The 24,827-nt window shown below is 34.9% G+C and overlaps 1 protein-coding gene across 1 annotated transcript; it reads left to right on the top strand.

The window, feature by feature from the left end:
- The first annotated feature begins 8,326 nt into the window (after nucleotides 1–8,326).
- Nucleotides 8,327–11,708, top strand: LOC139123845 (uncharacterized). Its single transcript, XM_070689996.1, has 4 exons — nucleotides 8,327–9,047; nucleotides 9,696–9,802; nucleotides 10,483–10,702; nucleotides 10,744–11,708. The coding sequence occupies exons 1-4, from the start codon at nucleotides 8,468–8,470 to the stop codon at nucleotides 11,706–11,708; spliced, it is 1,872 nt and encodes a 623-aa protein (XP_070546097.1). The 5' UTR covers nucleotides 8,327–8,467.
- Nucleotides 11,709–24,827: the final 13,119 nt, after the last annotated feature.

Raw genomic sequence — 24,827 nt, 5'->3', positions numbered from 1 at the left:
CAATCCAGGTTTGCGATGTTGTTTGCCCCAGTAACATTTTGACGGTCTATCGTATTCTTGTATATCACATTGTTTGCTACTCATAGGTATATTCACGTCATTGGCATTTCAAGGAAGAGTGTAAAAGAAGGGCTTCTCAGTATATCATTCTCTCTTTTTAGAAAATTCTGCTTAGACCACAAGGGACTCGGGCTCCTTGTTTGTCTATTTATTTGTCTGTTTATACATTTGTTTGTTTGTCTGTTTGTTTGTTTATGCATCTCTTTCTTTGTAATGTGTGATTATTTCCATATACAATAAAGAACCAATAAAATTGTAGCTGTGTTCATATTTTGTCAATAAAAAATGGTGTTTGCTTGTTTATCATTGTTTGTTTGTTTGTTTGTTTGTTTACAAATATATTCAATGAATGATACTTTCAAAAGTTTCTAATACAATTCCTCCTATGAAATAAAGCATATCCCGCTTTGCCATGGGGAGTAAGCACTCATGTGTGTCCACCACTCTCTCTAAATATTCACCCTTTCTAATTTATTCAGAGAGAGTCAGTAATACGGAAGTTACAATTGGAGAGGCAAGTAAAACAATGCCATGGAAAATAATACGTTAATAAACATACCTTTTTATACTGCAGTTACTATAAAGTTGGCGGATTATGTCAATTGATGACGACGAGTAGTCCAATGTGTGTACTGTTGTCGATATAGTTCTCACCCACTGACAGAAAATACAAGTCATCAAAGGACGCCGTTTTGGCATGCAGGCAAGTAACAAGTCATTGGTCCGAGCAAGATAAGAGGGCGGGTCAGACTGAACCATTTTTGGAGGGGAATTATACTGTGTGCAAAGCAAAGTATCATAGCAAAACGTCCGTCAGAACCTTATAAACACCTTTCTTCAAGAAACAGACACATTATATATTAAAGTTTGATTGCTTTACAATATATAATAAATTTGTGAACATAAAACCCAAGCTGTCTTATATTTATCTTACCCCCACCTTGATCATTGATCAGTACTATAGTCAGCAAGAGTGCTGTGAAAGTTCATTTAAGGTCACTTGGCTGCCAGCATACTTGGATTTCAATTCAACAGGAGAATACTCGAAATTATAAAAGCCATTCAGTGTAGACAGAGTAATGTATGCTACATTGGAAGTCAAACTGTGAAAACACATTAAATTATTGCATAGTTTAATGGGTTTGAACAAGGAAGATTTTCAATTTTGCAGTTGCTGACTACAGTCTCTTTCACTTTTGCTTTGAAGTCCAATTGATATACAAAATGTGACTCACATTTTCGACAAACAGGCCTTCACATCCACTCTTTCACTTTTAGAAGACAGTTGCAAAAACACATAATGTTGGCATGGTGATGAATGATGGGTGACCTTAGAATATCACCAGTCACAATACTGGTGTTTTGGAAACAAAACCATCCACTTTTTGAGTGGTCAGTCAAGCTAATCCACCTGCATAGCACCAAAGATGAATGAACTAAACTTTTGTTTATCAGTTAATTAACAAAACTGAAAAATGTCTCATCAAAGGTTGATCTTTTAATATTCAGCGTGGGATAAAAATGATCAGTAAACACAGCGTTTCACTGACCTTGATGTCACATAAGTGATAGAGTTTTCACCATTTACAGGTAAGTGCTAGGCTTACAAATTGTATTAGATGCATGTAAATTTCGCCAGAATTCATCCTGTGCCAGAGTTGATATATGCCAACCAAACTAAAAATCTGCACAACAGACAGCAGTGTGTCATATCAAAATAAATATTCCTATGTATAGATATTTTTCACATTTTTCTCCCTGATTGAGTCATAAAAAATTAGAATCGGTGCCATTAAAAATATTGCTTAACGTCTTCAAATATCATGGAAGAAATGAAATAACAGCAAGAAACGAAAACTTCACAAAAAATAGCTGCTTTTGCTTTATTTTATTTTTTGTTAATTTCAGTTTGATGTTAAGAGCACAATCAAGATCACACAGAGCTGTGTTGAGAACATGCTGTGATTGTAGACTAGATAGACAACAAAATTACCTCTCAAGTTAAGAACAAAGTAAATTTCAGTAGTTGAAGTACGGTTTTCGTCTTGTGCTAGGGAGTCAAACTACATGATAGTAATATTTTGCTGGTCAGTTTACCTTTGACCCCTTGATGTCATCCAAGGCCAACAGGATATAGTTGTGAGACAAGATGACAGATTGTGTTGTTTGTTGCCCTTCATGTATACTATGTTATGGACCATACATTAGTTCAGCTCTGTTTGTTGTCCGTAATGTCTGTAATTTTTACCATCTCGTGGACCGTACATATTAGTTCAGCGCTATTGTCTCATTTTTGAATAAAAGAGGTCACGACTCAACATGGCAAAAGTCATGAATTTGTGAACTAAAACTGCAGTTTAAAGTAAACAAGTCATCGTTGATGACACAGTCCCCAATTGTTAATTGGTAATTTGATTATAGGTCTTCAGAGTGCGAGGATAGAGTCCTGTTCATGAACTGGGTCTGTAATTAAAAACACTGCAATACAGATGAGGCTTAATGACCAAGAATGAGCTCCATGGGGTGAAAATTAACATAAAACCAATCTGAGCTGCCACCCTAATTACAAAAATGACTCAAGTAGTAATTAATCAACAGGATGTTGCAAATCATTTTTCATTCAATTATAACACTGACATATTATCATCTGCATCACCTGTATAACATTTCATCACCTATACATCACCATAATTATAAAAATTCATCAAATAAGCAAATTAGCAATTAATTTGTGCAGTATTGACACTGTGTGAAACTCTGTGTGAAAAACACCTGCACAAAGTTTCATCAAATTTGGCAGAGTATTAGAAACAGCGCTCTAATCCCAAATTATGCAAATTAGCACTAATTACATGCCACACCAATATAATGGACCTGAATATGTATGATATAGTGTAGTATCCTAGTACTAAGTTTAAAAAGAATTGGCAAAGGTATATCTGAGATATCTGCATTCATGAGCCCCTATGCATGGACAAAGCATCATTCTTTATTCTCTCTTAATTGGCCATCCTTGAGCCCCTGTGAATCCTGGCGACCCTGTGGGTGGATAACAAATACAGGAAACAAAATGGCAGTCACACAGCCATTTTTGATCGAACCATTACAAAAATCGGCATGCATATATATGACATAGGGATTAATATATGTACTAACTTTCAATGCCATCGCGCCAGGCATCACTGAGAAATACATGTGAATGGACACATGGTTGTCAAGATAGGAAACAAAATGGCCGCCACATGGCCATTTTAGACCGGATAAAAATAAAAATCAATGTGCATATGTATAATATATAAAGTAATCCAAGTACAAAGTTTGAATGTAATATATGGAGTAATCCAAGTACCAAGTTTGAATGGAATAGCTCCCAGTATCACTGAGAAATGTGCATGAAAGTACGCTCAGACATCAAATACAGGAAACAAATGGCCACCGAACGGCCATTTTGGATCAGGTCACAAAACAAATCAACATGTATATGTGTGACATAAGTAATAATCATTGTACCAAGTTTGAATAAAGTCTTTCCAGGCATCTCTGAGATATCTGCGTGAATGGACGGACTGACGGATGCACAGACACATGGACGCATGCAGGGACATGAACAAACCTATAAGTCCTCCTTGACGGTGTCCATGGGGACTAGCAAAAGACTAACACCAAGCACATACTGAATGTCAACAAGAACTCATACAAGAACCAGGGATTAGGGACTGCCCCTTTAAGTTTGGAGGGTTGAATCATCAATGCATGACATATGACATACAACAGGAAAAATTAGAGTCTATATTTTTATTGATAAATCCTTCATGAAATAACAGAATCTGTAAGTTCCGTTGCCTGTAATGTTTGATGTACTTTCCAAGTGCCTCAGCCACAGATATTTGGACTCTCAAATTTTATGCTTCTTCTTTTTGATTTACCACTTGTGGGACTTCATTTTAAAGATCCAGGAGTAAGAAACTGTTCACTGTCTTAGGTTTGCATAAATAAATAAATAAATCCCCATAGAGTTAACACAGGGGTGGCAGCCATTTTGAATTTTAAATATCATTAAATGTCATGCAATTTGTTTCTCTAGTACCAAAATTTTGCATGGTGACCCAAATTTTTATTCTTGATTTGGAAAGAGTGTGGTTGAAAGTTTCATTCAGAAAAGTTTGAGCAAAAGTTTAAGTGTTTCACTTTCGAGGAGCATCTTGTTCTTTTCCAAAATCATGTCACTCAGCCGAATGTTCAACTTGTCGACATCAGCCGGTGTTTTGTGCTAAGCTAATGTTGACAACTGGATTTAAGATGTAATTTGCCCCTCATATATGAGAGAATTAAACTTTACTCAAACTTCTCTCAACAAACTTTATACTTCTCTTTCAAAATCAAGAATTCGGGATAATTTTTTGTACAACAGAAACAAATTACCCGATATTTAACACTATTTGAAATTCAAAATGGCCACCATCACTGTATTATCTCTAGGGGGCGGGAATAAAATTGAAGGTTTCAGAAATATAAGCCGGTGATAACTTTATTTACTCAATAAACTACAAAATGAGCCCCCTTCAACAGGAGGGCAAAGTGAACATTGTAAAAGCTTCAGGGGCCAACTATCTGTCCTGAGGCTAATCTTTGAAGTTGGATATAAATGGCAGAGAGGGACAGAAAAATGCATTTGCTTTTTAGAATAAAAACAGTGAAAATGTAATCAAAAGTATCAAGTACTGATTTGCCTAGAGCTCATCGGCATTTAAAATATTGTGTCACCTAGCACTACGGCCCAAAAGTATGCCTCAGTGTACGGTATTCCGCGAAGCATAATTTCTATCGAACAGCGCTCTCAGCCGGTCGCTATTGACGACGGCGAACATTGTATCAATTTATTTTCAATAGATTATCGATCGAAAATTTGTTTGGGCGCCGCTTGTGCCGGGCGCTCGTGTGTTGAGGTCACGTCATAAACATTTCCACAATAACCCATATATTGACTTATACACTTTAACATCAAGGTATCCGTTGGTTTCCTGTACTGAAATTAAATCGACGACAATTTTTTCAGTTTTGTTGATACTTTTACGTACGTTTCAGCACATTTTGGCGCACCTCGGCGTAGTTTGGCGCCATTGTGAACGGGGAACTACACGCGAGTGAGCGAGACAACAATGTATCAATTTCGGACAAAAGGATATCGATCGATAACGTTCACTGCACGATTACAGTGGAGACTCTACGCCCGTTCGCCTCAGTTCTGTGTTATTTTTGCAGTTTACTGGAATTTTCATAGTTTATATTCGCCAAAATTAGGTATAAATTACAACAACCTGACTCGTATGTGGTCTGTACAATTTAAGAGACGCTAACCGATTAAAATGGGTAAATATTAAACCCTGATTCTGAATATGCAAACGCCGTAAGATCGCCATTTTATTGAAGGCAAGAGCAAAAATTCAGCGATCGGAAAAATAAATGCAACTAAAACAAGTTTCGTCGAGAAATTCAAAAAACTAAAACGACAGCAATTTTGTATATATATCAAGGAAACCGTGGCACTTTTAACTATAATTGGCTGAGAATTGAGAAATTTGAACGAGCGAGAGTTGTACGGTCTGTTTAGTACATTAAACGCCATTGTTTTCTATGGGAAATCGAGCAGATTAGCACATCGTAAAATGAAAAATACATCTGAAAAAACCGTTGGTTTAACTTTTTCATTTCGCTGTTTTTTTTTATAATATTTGGTATGACACATATCATGAAGGGTAACTAAAACTCTATGGTTTTATTTTTTTAAGTTTCCCTCTTATTTTTATGAAATGACGAGTTGAAGATCGTTTTGCTGTTGACTGTGTTTTTACTTGATTTTGCATATGTCTCTTATCGCTGACGTATATTTGGAATTTCCTTGTGAAATTCTTCCCAAAATATTATAATTGTAAGGGCAGTATATACGGGAAATATGACCTGTTGCTCTTTCATTAATATTTAGATGTGCAGCAAGGAAATACGGCGAAATTTTCAACATGACGCGGGAGGTGAAATTGACTCTCTGAACGCGCACTCCACGTATGTGTGGCGAAAAAACGGGACGCTATATACCGTACAAAATGGGGCGCCTTTGGGCCGTAGTGTAGCTTTATCACAACTATACCACTTTTGTAAACTATGCACCTATCGGTATTTTCTACCAGGGGAGGGGTGGGGGAAGTGTGTGGGTCTGACAGGATGGAGGAGGTGTGCAGGCCTAACTGGGGAATTCGAGATGTATCTTGCAAGCCATGTCAAGTTCCCCAGCCACATGATGCAAAAATATATCAAATACTAACAGGCAGGTGAATACCCCAAATTCTTGATTAAATTTGTAGTCAAAACATTAAATTTGTACTCAATTTGTACTCAAAACAATCACCTATCTACAATACGCGCAAAAAACAAACAGGATCCGGTACCAGTTCATTTCAATTCACCAAATCACCAAAGAGCCGACTTCAAAATAATTGGACTTGAAAAAACATGGAACAGTAAGTCATATAGACTAACACGAGAAACATTCTGGATAAAAAACTAAACACCCATGGAAATAATGGTATCAACCGAATACAATAGACCATTTGGATCATGTGACATCACATGACAGGACAGCAGAGTAACGAAATGGGCAGGGCCTACTGAAGCAGTCCAGCAAAGACTGGGCGAAACGTCTTGCCCAGGAACATCTTCAGATTTACTAATATCTATCTATCTATCTATCTATCTATCTATCTATCTATCTATCTATCTATCTATCTATCTATCTATCTATCTATCTATCTATCTATCTATATATATATATATATATATATATATATATATATATATATATATATATATATATATATATATATAAACAGATTACTTCAAGTACAAAGTAATGAAATCTATTACTTAAGTTTCATGCATCTTGCAATCCTCAGATAGAAGTGAAAGGATTACTAGCTTGACACTCTTACATATATGATTGGGACGAACCATCTCCGGAGATCAGCGTAAGAATAAACCACCTGATTGTAATTGACCCGGCATGCCCCTTGAAGGGTAACTGTCAAGTCAAAGGCGTTGTTTACAAGGCCAAAGTATAAACGGAAGACAACGCAGAGAGGGTTTACATCGGCCTCACTGATAACACCTTCAGGACGCGCTACACTAACCAGATGCAATCGTTCCGCATCGAGAAATACAAAAGCAATACCGAGTTGTCAAAGTTTGTATGGAACTTAAGAAGCAAGGACCAAGTCTTTGACATTTCGTGGTCAATCATTGACAAAGCATCGAGCTACTTTAACATAAGCAAGCGATGTAATCTTTGTATATCAGAAAAGCTGCACACTATCATTGCTGACAAATCTACACTGTTAAACAAATGCTCTGGGTTGGTTTCGCCACCAAAACATATATTATTTATCAAATTTTAAGACCACCTACAAATAGAATGGTTCGTCTCAATCATATATGTGAGAGTGTGAAGTTTATATCTATACACACACACGCACACACACACACACACACACACACACACACACACACATATATATATATATATATATATATATATATATATATATATATGTATATTTATATACATATATATGTGCATACATACATACATACATACATACGTGGCCAATTCTCTCATGTTAGCTCTACAGGGAAAAACGGAATTTCGTTTTTCGAAAAATTAGATTATAAAAATTTACTTTTCTCCTAGAGCTTAAATTTGTATAATTAGTAATACTTCATAAAATCTTTCATTTGAATTTGTAATTTTAAGACTTTGTAGCAAACTTATATAATGTTTCTTGTCTCCTCTACATTAATTGTACACCGATCAATCATCATTCAGGAATTTTGACAATCTGTAGCGTTCTGCAGTCTGAACAAAGGATATTTTCCCGACAATTTGGAGAAATCTAGTAGATCGGAGTAAAATTTTTAAACACCAAACTTATATTGTTAGTCATTTTCCTCCGTGGTGGAAGTTGAGATGGATATATTATAACTGTTTATGTGACTGCTTTACGTCGAGTATTTTACATAATTAATTGAGTGGCATTGTGTCAAGATTAAAAAATGTCTTTTACAAGTTGTTAAAAACTATATTGTATGCGGTCGATAATTTTTATATATATATATATATATATATATATATATATATATATATATATATATATATATATATATATATATATATATATATATATGAGGCGCGTCACGCAAAAGGTACCTAACGACATTGTCATGCAAATGAGCCAGCGGCACTTTAGAACGTCACACGTAACGTAGGCATGTTTGCGGCGCAGTAGAATGTTGGCGGGATTATTAATTAGGTGGAACGTCCAGTGTCGTCTGCTGCAAGCTCTTTAGTTGATAGTTCAACATGGCAGGCACTAGTGATGGCGACAGCTTTTTTGTAGTCGATACTGTATTGCAAGATACAGTAAACCAGTATTCTCAGGAAATTTTAGAAGGTTCACAAGATGACAACTATGATAGCCTGAGTGATGTTTCTGAGGGCGAGGTCGGGGTCGACCCGGAAGTTCAACAGTCGATCAACATCAATGACACTGATAGTGAAAACGAAGTGGACGAAGCAGAAGCAAATTCACAAGAACTTGTTGAGGATTATCTGCGTACCTTAGATGGCCAGGATCATGCTTCACAAGGTGGGGAAGTCGACGTTTCAAGCAAGGACATTGTATTAAATACCTTTGAACGAGCTTGTGGATGTAACAACAAGTGCTATCGTCTACTGAACGTCGATCGTGTCTACGAACATCGCCTTCAAATGCTCGAGTTCGACAAAAACGAAAAAGAAATTCTGGTTCTTTCAAAACTCCAAGGTATGGAATATACTGCAGACTCCACAAGACGAGGGAAGAGGCAAAAATCGCGATTTCGGTACAACTTTGAAGGCCTTGAAGTGTGTCGAACAGCCTGGCAGTTTATTTACGTTGTGGGTAGGTAAACTCAGTCATTGCAGTCAATAGGATTAATTTATAAACTGTATTGGATTGAGTGTCATTGCTCATAACAAAGTGTAAAATCGGCTCTTCAACAAAAATTGTACTTCTGTGACAACGACAGGCACCTTTAGCTTTAGTATTTCGGAACCGTTCAGCTTGAGGTGACATTTTAAGGCCGAGTTCAGCAGCCATGATTTTTTTCAAGTGGCTAGAGCGTATAGAGTCTAGCCAAAGACCCCATGCTCTTGTTGAAGTTGTTCAATGTCTGAGCCATCAAGGCCGAGTGATAATATTTTTTCACGTATGAAAATAATTTGTCAAGATCAGGTTTTACGAGAACGGTAAATCATTGATTTAATTGGTATATTCACATTCAGGGCATTGACATTTGAAAAACAAAACCTTTCAAATGTCTGTGATGGATTCTGATCTACGCGTAGTGTCAGTATCACAATTAAACCTAAATGTTATGTCAGATTAATACAAAGAAAATTATCTAGATTATCCTAGGTTCATGTCCAACCTGAATGATAATGTTATATGGAAATCAAAATATCAGTGAACACATACATTCTTAAAGTTAAGTCTCACGATTACATTTTTGTACCATTGATGTATTTTGTATCACTTCATTACCCTCAGGCAATAAGCAATTTAGAAATCTGAAGAAGCACTATGTTGAACACGGTGTTGTGCCAAGAAGACATGGAAACAAAGGGAAAAGGCCTCCAAATGCATTTTCATTTGAGGTAAATATTTTCAGAAAGCTTATTTTAATGCAACATTGTGATCTTGCAGAAGGACACTTGAAGGGTGTTTGGAGCTACAGTTTCATGTTCATGTTTCATAATTCATTGAAAAGACATTTTTTTCATCTCCCATTATATTTTATTGTTCTACATGTATGTCATGTTTTAAAACAAGGATCTACAATTGAAAGTGCTGTAAGTGCTAATGTGTTTTGATATATACTGTTTTGGTGTATTAAGGTTTATCCAAGTTGCTATGACTATATTGTTTTTCAAAAGTACAAATGTGTATTTATGCATCTCACAGTTTTAGCATATTGCCAAACAAAATGCAAAACAATTGTCCTTCAATATATTTCAGATCAAGATCTGCTTGATATTTCTAGATATACTATACAAACTCTTCAAATGATCCAATTCAATAGTATTTACAATAACTAACTGAGTTAGGTTCAGCTTTAGAAATGTTTTATGAACAGAAACCCCCTGTATATAAATTGTAATACCAGGCTGGTCATGATGTGTTTGCTGATAAATTTTTCTCCATAATACCACATTTTGTTTCAGTAACAAAGAAATATAAGGCATCTGACATGAACTGAACATTGAACTAATTTTTCATGCAAACAACATGCAATATGTAAACTGTAAGAGTTTGTATTTTTATTATTCACATGTAGACACTTCGCAAGGCTGTGCAATTTATTCAAAGCTTCGCTCAGTCAAACGGTATTCCTATGGCAGCTGCGCCAAGTGGCCGTGACTCACACCCACCTGTATACTTACCTGCAAGTTCAAGGAAAGAAGACATTCACATGAGCTACAAGCAAACCTGTGAAGCCGAAGGTGATCAATATGTTGGACTCACACTATTCAAGAATCTTTGGAGAGAGTGTGTACCTCACATCAAAATACTGACTCCAAGAACAGAGAGTGTGTACCTCACATCAAAATACTGACTCCAAGAACTGATATTTGCCCAAAATGTGAGCATTTCAGACAAAAGGTATCACATGCAAGAACTGAGGTTGAAAAAGTAGAAGCAGTGACTGAATTCTCTAGACATTTAGAGACAGCAAAACAAAAGCGTGAATTTTACTTGAATTGCACAAAACAAGCAAAGGAAGAGCTAGATAACCAGGTTGCAAATGATAGTGAAAATGGTGACCCATGCTCAGTTAATTTACACAAAGTCCATTACACTTTTGATTTTGCTCAGAGTATTTTGATCCCTCATTTATCCAATCAAATCAGTCCATTTTATTTCTTATCTCTCAGGAAAATTCATTTATTTGGTATCAACAATGAAGGTACATCAAAGCAGGTGAATTACCTCTTAGATGAGAGTCATACAATTGGCATAGGTGGTACAAAATCTCATGGACCAAATACTGTAATTTCCATGTTACACCACCATTTGAGTACATACAGTGTTGGTGAGAAAGGTGCTATTTTTCATTGTGATAATTGTCCTGGACAAAACAAAAATAAAACAATGATACACTATCTTTTGTGGAGATGTGCTGTAGGTCTACATGACAATGCCACATTAGCCTTTATGGAAGTTGGTCACACAAAGTGTATAAATGATGCTTGTTTTGGTTTATTAAAGAAATTGTATAGACGTTCTGATATTTATAGTTTAGCTGAATTGGTTAATGTTGTAAATAAATCAGCAAAGTGCAATATTGCTGATGGGTATCAATTACCAACAGATGATGCACCAAGATTTCAGTGGTATGATTGGGTGGATTTTTTCAGTCAGTTTTTTTTACCACTTCGAGGTATTTCCAAATTTAGTGTTTTTAAGTTTACCAAGTCAGAGCCAGGTGTTGTGTTTGTGAAAGAACAACTAAACAGTGATGAGGTAAAGTATGATCTCATATGCTTATCCGACCTGGTTTGAGTGTTCAAAGGAAACGGTATTTGTACAGTAAGATCAGACCGTACATTCCAGATCATTTGAAGGATACAACCTGTCCCAGGCCATAGAGTATTTTCAGATGTGTCCTGGACATCACATGAAACTTTATCTAGTTTTATATAGCAGTGTTTATTACAATTGAAATGAATTGTTATCAGAGTATCTTAGTGTGTTTAAGATAGAACGGTATTGACAGTCATTTTGTAAATGAAAATTACTTTTCTGTTTTATTTTATTCAATTCTAGTGAACTGAAGTATAGGATAAAGCCCGAGTAGGAGGGCTCTTCTGGTATATAAAGTCCAACACAACGATAAAATGTCGAGGCCGGAGGCCGAGACATTTTATCGTAGGGTTGGACTTTATATACCAGAAGAGCCCGAGTACGAGGGTTTTATCCGACTTAAAAACTATCGCCCCTAACTGATATATTTTCGTTTTCAATGTGTTTACGTCAACCGTCCCCTTTGTCAATGTAACATGTTTAGAATATGAATTAAAACTTTTATTTGTGAAATAGCCTTCCAATGTAATGGAACATCCTATAAATGCCCTAGGGCACATTATATAAATGCCCTAGGGCACAGCAGATTTTGTGTTGCAGCTGGTTTCCGCTGTGTTACCAAATTTGAATATTAAAACGTACCAGATGTCTACAGAATATGACATGTTCCCTTTTGATTGGACAGTACTTTACTATGGCGCTGTCATTCGTTTCTGGAATTTGGTGACCAAGGCTTTATGAGTAGATAAAACACCCTGAATTGAGCACTCTGATTGGTCAATCAACAGTAGATAGTTTTTAATGGTGATATAATGGTCCAAGGTTTATTGAGACAGTGGTATAATGTATGCATAGTGAAAATGTACTACACAACGTCTTTATATGTACCATATTATGTCTTTACATTTGCCACACCTTGTATTTACTTGTATTGTCAGATGAATGAGTTTAATCTTCATACATTTAGAGCAGCATTGGTTGTTTGTCAGCGTACACACGTACACACCAACCATGGCAACCAACATCAGGGTCACAGGTATGATCATAAAGTAAAATGTTGAAATTGACTTGACTAATCATAAACTGTATTGTAAAATTTGAACAGTTGATGTACTCATAGTTTCAAGTATGAGTTTTGTTCATTGTGTGATATTAATATAGGTCTCAGACCAGTTTAAATGTATAACTTGTCTCTGCCATTTCTCATGGACACACACACTCAAACTTTCCCCTAATTTCCTTACTTTTTCTGATGAGGCTGAAAGTTGTATTTTAGCTAAACTTTCAGTGGGCAATGTTGTGTTTGACCAAGAAAGTACATTCAACTGAAACACATATTTTCAACATTAATATTTCCAGTTTACTACATGTGTTCAATACTTACTGTTTGTCGAATTCAGACAGCCTACTACAGTTTATCACAAACACAAACAGTGAACAGCTGTCATTGACCTTGGTGTGATGGAGGAGGAGTTACATAGCGCCCTCTATAGATCAAAAGTGTTTGTGAAGACTGTCACAAAATCAATCATTTACACAATCATGTACATTTGGGGTCATTTCATCCATTTCATACTCATAAGTCTTGCACATAAAACATCAAGTGCTAAATTAGTTATAAAAGTACCTGTAAACATCAAGGGAGAACAACACACTTGACTTTCAGTTTCCATTCACACTTTCAGTGTTAATCACATCAAATTGGGAATGAAAAGGCATCCTCAAAGTAAAACATTAGCTTTATCTTCACATGACTAGGTGTATATAGTTATTTTGAAATTGATTTCTCTCTTCTCATAGCTGATATGAATAAAAATATCAAATAGCAAGTTTTTATAAAGCAAGAGTTGTAAGCAACCTCAAAAAAGGAGACCTGTGCCCCTGTAATGATAATGGAATAATCCTGATAAGAAAATAATCACTTTATACTGCATTACATTGGAATAAATAAAGGAAATAAATCTATGGCAAAGGATTTGTTATTCATAAATGATTTATTCACTCAGCTAACCACTTGGTATCTGATGTAGCTTCACCTTGAGTAAAGAAACCATTATTATTTCTTAATGATTAACTTAGGGAGCCAAATTTTAAAGTACATTTTTGCCAAGTTAGGGAGCCCTAATCTTACAAAGAAACATATCTTATGAAAGCTGAAAAAGTGCATTTTTATAATATACAAAAAACTCAAAATTGATATTTTTGACCATTAGGTACCTTTTTGCGTGACGCGTCTCATATATATATATATATATATATATATATATATATATATATAATATATATATATATATATATATATATATATATATATATATATATATAATATATATATATTGTGTATATATATATTTATAAATATATATATATATATATGTATATATATAAATATATATATATATATATATATATATATATATATATATATATATAATATATATATATATATATATATATATACTATATGGTGAAAAATTTGTTGTTGTTAAGATTGATACAAGCTAGTACGCAGTCATCAGTTTACTTCAAAGTCAATGCGAATTTCTAAAATGATAGCACTTAATTTTTGCACAAGAAATTAAAAGTGTATCTTCCACAAATTCAAATATTTAAATTATCCAGCTTACCCTATTTTCAGACCGAACTCACCAACAGCGTACGTGCATAGATTGTCATTTATTGCGAGGTCATTATGTAAATTAGCCAAGTGATAACGTCCTACAAAAAGCTCAGGCTTTATTTCACCAATTATCCAATCAATCATGGCTATGATACGGCCGGAGCTGCAGATGTACCTTACATGGAGTCACATTATTGTTGGGAATATAATAATAAATTGCTATGTTCGCTAGGCCAAAAGCACTAACCTTTTACGTTCACCACTAGATGTCTTTTTATAATTTATTAACATCCGTGCAATTCATAATGTTATTCTGAAGTCAAGCCAGTAAGAAACGCTGTTTCAGCTGTCTTGTTTCGGATGTCAGCTTTCAATGAGACTCTTCACTTTTCCATCCGAAATGAGTAACGTAAAACAATACTATCATTATTTAAGCACGACTGAGTGCTCATACCATCATTACCATCAAAAGTGAGGTCGTATAATAGCGTTGGCTTAGAGACCGCCACACATCAGCAGTAATGAAGTATTATAGCCAAATTTATTCGCAACATTTTCAAGAATATTTCTGAAGGGAAGGCAACAAAAGACCGAAACAGTAGTTCTAATTGTAGGTCTCGCTTTCAAAACATCTTGTTCTTGGCGAGCCCAGAAAGGCCCGTTCGATAGCGCCCTATGTGACCCAGAGTAAATGTACCAGGCCACAGCTGGCCATCACCGGTAATGCACCTATCAATGTTTTCCACCGGGAGGGGGTGTGCTGCAGGCCTAACTTGGGAATTTTGACAATTTCATTAGCCATGTCAAATTCCCCCTCTTGGGCTATGATGATGTTCAATAGCCAGAGGTGGGGGAAATAGGGGCTCATAAACTGGCTTATGTGGACAATGAAAGCGGGAAAATTTGTTTCAAGATAAATTTAAACTGTGACTTTCTATGGAGGATGGTGTTCTCTACATGACTGTGTACAATCATACACATACACCAAGGGTATGTGATTTGAAAAGCCTAGCAGGTTGAATATCCTCTCTTGAAGTTAGCAGCGCGAGTGGTAGGAGAGTAACTTAAAATAGCTTAGTACCCTGCTAATAGTAAAGGGGTGTATAAATATTTTTTTTATATAAACACAATGTCTGTTTTATTGTAATATAATAAAGAAAGGGAGAAAATACGTTGTATGTATTTTGATATGATAAGTGGATTACTTTCAACATTTTTCAAATTTGGTACAAGGGCATTGATCTATGTCATACATATGCATATTGATTTTGTTGTAATATGATCCAAGATGGCCGCCAGACAGCCGTTTTGTTACGTTTTTTCGTGTTTTAAGCCATAACTAAGGCATGTCTGAACAGATTTCTTTCGAATTGGGTACAAGGTCACAGATCTTTGTCATAGCAGCCATTTCGGTACGATTTTTGTGGTGTGTTTTGAGCGATTACTCAGACATGTCTCAACTGATTTCTTTCAAAATTGGTACAAGGACATATAGACCTTCGTCATATATGAGAATGTCGATTTTCGTTGTTATAGATCCAATATATGGCTACCAATTGGCCATTTTGTTTTCCATAATACAATTCATTCAACTGTCTGAGGGCGCTCAACTTGATTCATGATGTATATTGCAGAATAATCATGGGTTCAGAACGGTAACTTAGACATGCCTTATGTATATCTAGTATTACAATTTTTCCCGATTTAGAACCATAACTTAGACGTGCCTCATGTGTTTCAAATTGGGAAGAACGACATAGACCTATGTGCCCATAGATCTCAACATATACACTCCAGTGATACTTCTTAATGACCATATTTCCCTGCCCCATCAAGACTAATACTCCTATTACAAGTGGGGACTATGTCATGTCAATGACTTGTTTTATCGTAATATAATAAAGAAGAGGGGAAAATACCTGGTATGTATTTTGATATCATGAGTGGATTACTTTCAACATTTTCCAAACAATTGCTTCAGCGCAGCCTCTGTTGCATTCATGAAAAAACAGATAAAGTTATACTTTTCAAAGGACAAGTATCGTAACTTTTTGTTTTTTCCCATACAAGTCTTTTCAAAATAGTATACAATACAGTATACATATAAGATTAACTGACATTAAGACGAAACCCCACTGAGAGAACAAAGCTGTCGACAAAAAATGTTTGGTTTTGAACATGGAGGAAATCCTCCATGGTTTTGAACTACGCCCGATACAGGGACTAGATTTTACACGGCAGCTCAATTGTGCTACTAGCAGTCGACAGTCAAGTTGATGTTTAGCTGCCTTTGTTTGTGGCTGTTTGCTTGGTCTTCAACCAAAGTTCTCAAGGCCAATTGTTACCACGATATATCGACGCGATGACAAGTTGAGAATTCATTAAAAGGAGCACTAAGGGGCCGTCTCAGATTGTCGCACATGTTCAAAAAACGAAATTCGTTCGTTTGACCTCCATCTTATCAGTGAAAGTTTCGCACTTTCATTTTTTTATGATCGCAACTTCTCGTGTCAACTGAATCCGACTCATTCGCAGCCCAAAACACATCCTTAACCTTTCAATCAGAAAATGTATCATTTTTTTAAATGTGTTATAAACGTCTGTCTGCTCTAACCACACTTGGTTGGTCATTTTGCTCATACTGTGTTGGCGAGACAGCACTGAATCCAGTGTAAAATATCGAAAAAAACAACCCATATAGCTGGGCAAGTGACATAATTTGGTAAACCAGTTGCCGGCTCAAAGCAACACTTCGAAAAGCACCATAATGCCTTTGAAAAGTTCTTAGGAGGCTCATGTTTGTACACCAGGGCGACTTGTCGACAACTGAAAAGAAAGAACAGAGATGCACAGAAAGATTGAAAGAAGTGTTCAAGTTTGACGGTGGAAACTAAAATTTGTGACTATCTATAGCGAAACAAAAAAGGAAGAGGGAAAAGGGGAATAAAATAACACCTCTATGCAGTAAAACGCCCCGTCTATTACTCAAATTTGATTGATTGCTTGACATTGTAATGTGACATGGGGATACATATTTTTCAGTATTTATATAGCGAAATGCTACACTGTACTCTCAAACAGACATCAACATTTCGCACTTTTGAACTTTCGTTTAGGGGAGGGGTTTTGATCTAAACGAAGTAACTTCGTTTCTTGAACTTATGCGACCATCTAAGACGGTCCCTTTTCATAAGTTACGTCGATGTGCGTCATCATTCGTATATAAGCTTACTCCCGGAGGCCTAGAGAAGGGCTGCAAATTGTTTCGACATATACCATTTTACGACAGACATGCAAAACTTACGGTCATACTGGGCCGTAGGCCCAAATGTCGCAAACAATTTACGTCATTTAAGGTTTAACGGTATCATGAACTGTTATATTCGCGATATTTTACAGCAGTATTGAGTGTCAAACTTTTTAAAATCATTTTAATTATTTTAAGCTTTCAGGGGCCATGAGACCTAGAAATCGCTTAGGCAAAACTTTTCCATCAGAAATTATGCATTCTTTTTTGTGAATGGTGACGTGCGCCTGTTAATAACTGTTAGTCTTCTGAATAACATAAATTTGTAATTTCTATGGGTGTACAGTGTCAAAAAATGTAATTTGTAAGGCCAAAGAAAAAATATTGTGCTGTTCCGATGACCTAACCCAACCTACTCTATTTTTTGCCTGCCGACCCTGAACTTTTTAGAGCTACGTAAACACGGACGTAAAAAAAGAAAGAAAACACCTTAAAATCACGTGTTCGTTACCTGGCATTTGATTTTTGCTTGGACGAGGACGTCTTTTGTGTTTTTATTGCTTTTATGTGTATTATACGTTTTTCTGGAAATGTTTTGGCCAGTGTTTGATCACCCTCAAACCCTAGAAAGTATATATTAAAAAATAAAAATATTTTGGGGAAAAAGTCCCTGCCGACCTACCTACCCTATTTTTGAAAACCATTTTATCAGATCAGCATGATTTATTTTTATTTTATTTTTTTGCGTAATGTTTACTGTTAAAAATGACGTTTTCAAAATCTTTAGTTTTTAATTTAGACTGAACCCCCTTCTTATTGACAAGTGCTCCTTTAGTAGATCCTCCTAGATGATAAGCAAGAAGTCATCACACATAACAGCAACAAATGCAATAAACACAAAATAGCTTTAAAAACACCAGCGAACTAAAAATGATATGACCAAAATGTAGAAAAATGCCATAATGCACACAAATTAAGACTTGGCACTGTAGCAAAAAATGTCAGACTCATAAAAACGTTTTGAACGTACAACTCACAAAAACTGAAAATTACATGCTCAGCAAAGAATTACAATCAATCCAAACACCTAATCATCCCAACAGAATTAGTATTACACGATACGAACAAGTACATCTGGAGTCATTTTCCAAGTGTCATTTGTTTGTATCGTGTAGCAGTCGGATTCTTTTTGGCTGACTAAGTGTTTGAATTAACTTTCGGGCTTTGCTAAGCATGCAGTTTTCATTTTTTGTGAGTTTGTGTGTTGATCAAGTTTGTATGAGTCGGACATTTTTTGGAACAACGCTAAGTTTTAATTTTAGTGTTGTGGCCTTCGTTATTTTTGGTCATATTATTTTTTTGTTTCTGCGTTTTTATTAGTTTTGGTGTGTTTATTATATATTTGCTGTTATATGTGATATCTTCTTGGTATCATCTATTTGCTGTTATACTAAAGATGCACTGGTTCATAAGAAGAGGTTCAGTCTAAATTATAAACTAAAGATTTTGTACACGCCTATTTTGAACAGTAAACATTACAGATTACGTTTTGACACTGTACAGTGTAAAACACCCATACATAAAAATTACAAAAATGCCATACATAGATGAATCAAATGTTATATTCAGAAAGAGAATATGTTATTCAGAAGAATAACAATAATTAACAGTTGTCATCTGTAGAAAAAATCTCAAAATAATTAAAATCTCATGACTATCTTACATCTCAATAGTAAACACACAATCAACATATACGTATTTTAATCTGTTTGTTAGTCATATATGTAAGTCTGCCAAATTCGCTTTAAATTATTTTCAAAATACAGTATATTTATGGAGTATTTTAACACATTTAATTATCACAGACACCTATTAAAATCAACGTTATATTTAATTGGATCATTATTATAAGTAAATTTCCAATTTTTTAAAAATATATGATCACGGACTTAGCATGGAGTTGCAGGTTGCCATAACAATTTCTGTTAAAGGAATATTTCTCATCTAAATTGACAAGGAAACCCCGTCATGCTATATATTTCAAAAAGCAGAAATCTAAAGTTTCATATGGTAGCAATAGTTTACTCGAAGGATGAAGGGGTTGTATATTTGGTCTAAAACTCAATTTTGGTATTAATGATAGAAAATAAAGTTAAAAACTTGAACCTATTTTGTGAAATGTAATATTTCACTTGGAACCAGAGTATATGGAGAACAAACGACTATTTTATTATTCATTATCTATCCTCATTCTAAAATGGCATGGGTTGAAAGACTGACACTCAGAAAAAAGTATTAAAATCATGATACGAAAAATAAAAATGCCTCTTATTTAAAATGTAAGAATTTTATCGCTATTTCGTTTTGTCATGTAGAATTAAAGAACATAATGTGAAAAGTTCAGAAAATTTGATCCAGCCAGAGTGGAGTTAAATTCTTTGGAAATCTTGTAATTCGGAGAAAAGGGAAGCCAGGAAATTTGGCGATTTGCATACATTTGTATAAATTAATATTTCTTTATCATGCAACTTACGACTGCTTGACAGGCTAAAAGGTGAACCCTACCAATATTTTATATTGGGTTTACAAATTAATCATAATTGAATGAATGTTTGCTAAAAGTGATTTTGAGTAAAGTACGCTGGGTTTGATGCAGCGCCCTCATAACAGTTTCTTCTTGATATTCCTAGTGCTAAAAACTATACCAGAACCCTATTTATATTAGAAGCTATTAAACTATCTATAATAGATTAATTTATGAAAACTATCAAAGCGCCTTTTAAAAACATTGAACCAGCAACGTTGTTTCTTCCAGCCCAAGAAACATTTAAAATTTCAAAATGGCTGAAATAGCTTGTATAATACATAGTATATGACAGAAAAGGTCTTTTGTAGGTATGTTGTCCGCCATATTGGATTTATGCACATTAACACAAGATCTCCGAAATCGTTTGTCCATGCCAAAGAAATATATTCCTTTAACTTTAAAATCACAGAGACAGCTTTGTTTAATGCGTGGTATATGACTGATAATGTCTTTGTAGGTATGTTGGCCGCCATATTGGATTTATGCTAATGAACAAAGTTCCTACGCAAATATTTACATCTCCAAAATCGTTTGTTCTGCCAAGAAATATACTTTTAACTTTTAAATCACGGAAATAGCTTGTTTAATACGTGATATATGACCGAAAATGTCTTTTGTAGGAATGTTGGCCGCCATATTGGAATTATGCAAATTAACGAAGTGCCTATACAAAAATTTATATCTCCAAAATGATTCTTCGGGCCATGTCAGACTTTGAAATCACTGAAATGGTTTGTTTAACATGTGATATATGGCCAATTATGTTATTTTGTCAGACGGCTGGCAGCCATATTTGATTTATGCAAATTAGACATTTTCCCAAGGTGAATTCGAGTAAACTTTTAATATGTTGTTCTTGGTACCTCTCCAAAACGTATTCTGAAGAAAAAAATTCTGTTGCAATTTGTGATGGGTTGGGTGCCAAAATCTCGTAGATTGACTTGAATAAAAGCGTCTAATTACATTGTTTTGTGTAGGTCGCAAAGTATTTTTATCCGTTCGGGGGGTTGCGTTTCAGAGGGTTGCAATTTTAAAAATGGCGTTACGCATGGTGACACACTGTCAACCAAACTGTTTAATATTTATATTGATGACTTAAGCTCTAGGCTAGAAATTTCACGAACAAGTTGTAATATCGATGGCATGTTCATTACTCACGTCTTTATGCTGATGATAGGTGTCTGATAGTTCCTCTGTTGAAGGGACACATACATTGGTCTTCATTTGCAGTAATTATACCAACATCCATGACATTGTTTTTTAATACGAAAAATACCGAATGTTTGTGAGTCACATCAGATAGTTCTAACGTTAAGCACATTCCCGCTGTTTACCGTTTGTCGAAACGAAGAAGTATCTTGGGTTTTGGCTTTCAAATCACTTTAGAGATGAAAGCGATATTTGGTGACAAAGGAGAGCATTCTATGTGTAAGCTAATATGCTGCTAGGGACATTTTCCTTGTTCTCTTTTCAAGTGTAATGTAGAATTTTTAAAGTGTGTTGACCTTAATTGTACGATGGCTACCTCTGACTCAAACGATGCCATGAGAAAACAAAGTTGCCTACAACTATGCTACCCGTACTTTTAGTAGTAGTAGTGCCAGCTCTATGTTTGTCACAAATGGGTTGTGCAACTTTTATGCCCTTCTCAGAAAGTAAATATATGGTTTCAAGGAACGTTTATCACGAAATGGAAATAAGAATATACGTCAAGTTTATGACAGCTTGTATTTCATTTCTGATCTCCTAAAAATGTGGATAAAATCACTTTGCTATTGAGCGATTGTGGGTATATTTGCAACAATTATAAAGTATCACTAAAATTTCACTTCTTCAGGCAGTATTAATGATATATCTGTATATTTATTTATCATTGTACTGAGAACTCTAAGAATACATTTAGTCCCAAATAAAGTGAAATAATAATAATAATAATTATAATAATAATAATAATAATAATAATAATAATAATATCGAAAACTTTCAAATTAAAAAGTTCACCATAAATTCTTTTTGGTTATAAATATCTGTTACTACAACTAGGATCATGGGAATGCTAAAATGCACTTAAGCTACACATTGAATCAGAACAATAGTACCAAGCCATAATGTACATCATAGTCATAAGTTGCATAGTGAAAAAATCAATATGACAAACACAAACAGCACAACAGTGATAGGCAACAAACGATTCGGTACACACAACAAAGTCAAATCCGAAGAAGAAAAATATATGGACCTTGCGGTGAAGACAATCGAGAAATAATGTCAGGTGTTGTTAAAATGGAAGCACACTCTGCCTCACATGTGACAGATACACTACATCTATTTATTTTCAGGAATAAGATATTTCAATTTTTTCTTTAAATATTGGAAACTGTCACCAGAAAAATTAGAAGGATAATGGTGTTTGCACATGAGAAAGTTGCTGAATATTCCTAAAAGGGACATTTTAAATTCTAAATGAAAAGCTGTTATCAAAGAGGAAAAAATCTGTACTGGTTGTGTTGATTCTTACACTGAGATATAAAATAGACCTAATCGCAATACATTTATGCACTATACACATGTTTCTAAAATGGTAACCTAAAACCAAAGTTCAAAAAAACTGAGAAAAATACATAGCTTTTGTTTTGTTGTGGTTTTTTAAATACCTATCTATGAAAGACGCAAGACTGAAGTTAAGGAATTGTGTTCCGTATAAATTTTATCATCCTTCATTGATTCTGAAATATTGTTGTAGAAAATGTATAGTAAAGATAAGCTCGACTGCAGTGTTGGAAATGGTTGATGTAAAGGTAATACACACAGATTACAGAAAACTGCTGAATTCAAAGTAAACATATGATTCCAGGGGAAATTAGGGAGGCTATTAAAAACCGTTACTCTTAAAAAGTGCCATTCTTATTGTAACTGTCATTGCACAATGTACCTTTGCGCTTTTATTTTAATTGTGTATTGAAAAAGTCAATACCGGGTATCACAATATGTTAAATGATTTACAATAATTCTTGATAAAAATACAAAGCGTTGTTGCCGTACCTTACTGTCATTGGTAACTCAATACTGTGAGTCCCGATACAATTGTAACGTGTTTGTCAAATGTCAATTTCTACAAGGCATTTGATGCCACGAAACTCAAATAATTTGTAATGAAATGCCTTCCTGCTGTCTTGGAGTATGAGCAACACGAGAACAGAAAACTGTTTTGGCAGCATTTCTGTACTTTGAGTTGCACAGCAAATAAATAAAGGGATTGACTGAACATTGAATAACAAGTAAACCTTGAAAAACCATATATATAATTTTGAAGTTACACGTACTCAACTCTACAGTCGAAGTATCGGGATGTCTAATTAAAGTGTTAATGCTGTGAAAATTACAATAACTAGAAATGGAATGAACCGAAAAAATACACAACAGTCGTGACGACAACAGTCCTAAATACTCGTCTTGAATCTTGTAAAAGTGACTCTGACTGAGGTAGAGTAGACGATCTACTTCTCGTATTCATCGCTTTTGCGATTAATATGTACAATATGGGCACAGCAGTTATATTGATAAGAAGAGCAATAATTATTAAAAAGCAAGTAATGAAATAAAGGGAATCGGGGAGATGTGTTAGCGAACAATAATAGAACCATCCAATTAATAACAACGTACTAATCAACCATGTTAATGAGAGCATGATAATGAAATTCTGCTTCTTTAAATACAAATGTGCTCTAAATGGATGGCACACGGCAATGTATCGTTCGATTGCAACTAAAAGAATGGTAAAATGTGACTCCATCAATGATATCCAAATCAAATTGTCAAAACATTTTATCACAATACCGAAATAATCGAAGATATAAACTGATATAGTGGTAACAATACCAAAGATGTGAAAAAGAATATCTGAGACGGCTAAATTAATTAATAATACATTAGTTTTGCTGCGCATTTCCTTAATTTTACAGAACACAAATACAAAGAAAGAATTATTAAACAGTCCGACAATGGATATTGCAATAGCAATGAAGGTCAGATCACTGATAGCATCACAATTAATGACGGTGGTTTCATTAGAATTGTCTCCTGCTGCATGTGTTGAAAATATATTTGATGTATTGTATGTGAAATTCACCATTATAAGCACTTCTGAGTATTTGGTAATATGTACAACTCAGAATATTGTTTTTAAGGAATCTTGTTTCAGGTCCTTCCAGGCGAATATTTTCCTTTCACACACAGAGGCCGTTCTCGATGACGCTGATGTTAAGTATTTTGGAATTGGTGACAAGTAATTATGTCAATCTGCTTCAACGGTTGTCTTTTGCAGTTTCAAGAAGAGGGTAGACGATACCACTAGTTAATCAAGCCGTTACTACCTGAGAACAATCAATATAAATAATGAATCTAATGATAACAATTCATCTGATTGACACTTTTTAGCATACCCTTGTCTCAATCCATATTGTTCACAGATGGCCGACATTGAAGTATCAATGTAACCTTACCTTTATTGTACTAAATACATTTACTCATTTTAGTGTTATTCGTCTTCCCCGTGACAAAATTCAGATCTCCCGGAACGCTGATAAGATAAGAATAAAGCGAGTTGGTCTCTCCCAAAGTATGGTTAAGTACAAAGTTTTACCA

Source organism: Ptychodera flava (assembly GCF_041260155.1).
Source record: "Ptychodera flava strain L36383 chromosome 23 unlocalized genomic scaffold, AS_Pfla_20210202 Scaffold_23__1_contigs__length_28996876_pilon, whole genome shotgun sequence".
Lineage (NCBI taxonomy): Eukaryota > Metazoa > Hemichordata > Enteropneusta > Ptychoderidae > Ptychodera > Ptychodera flava.
The sequence above is the reverse complement of the archived record's forward strand: the minus strand, read 5'-3'. Positions and strand labels throughout refer to the sequence as shown.

Coding starts and splice junctions, on each gene's coding strand:
- LOC139123845 (XM_070689996.1), top strand. CDS start 8,468: ATGGCAGGCACTAGTGATGGCGACAGCTTTTTTGTAGTCGATACTGTA. Junction 9,048..9,695: donor GCAGTTTATTTACGTTGTGG/GTAGGTAAACTC, acceptor CATTACCCTCAG/GCAATAAGCAATTTAGAAAT. Junction 9,803..10,482: donor CAAATGCATTTTCATTTGAG/GTAAATATTTTC, acceptor ATTCACATGTAG/ACACTTCGCAAGGCTGTGCA.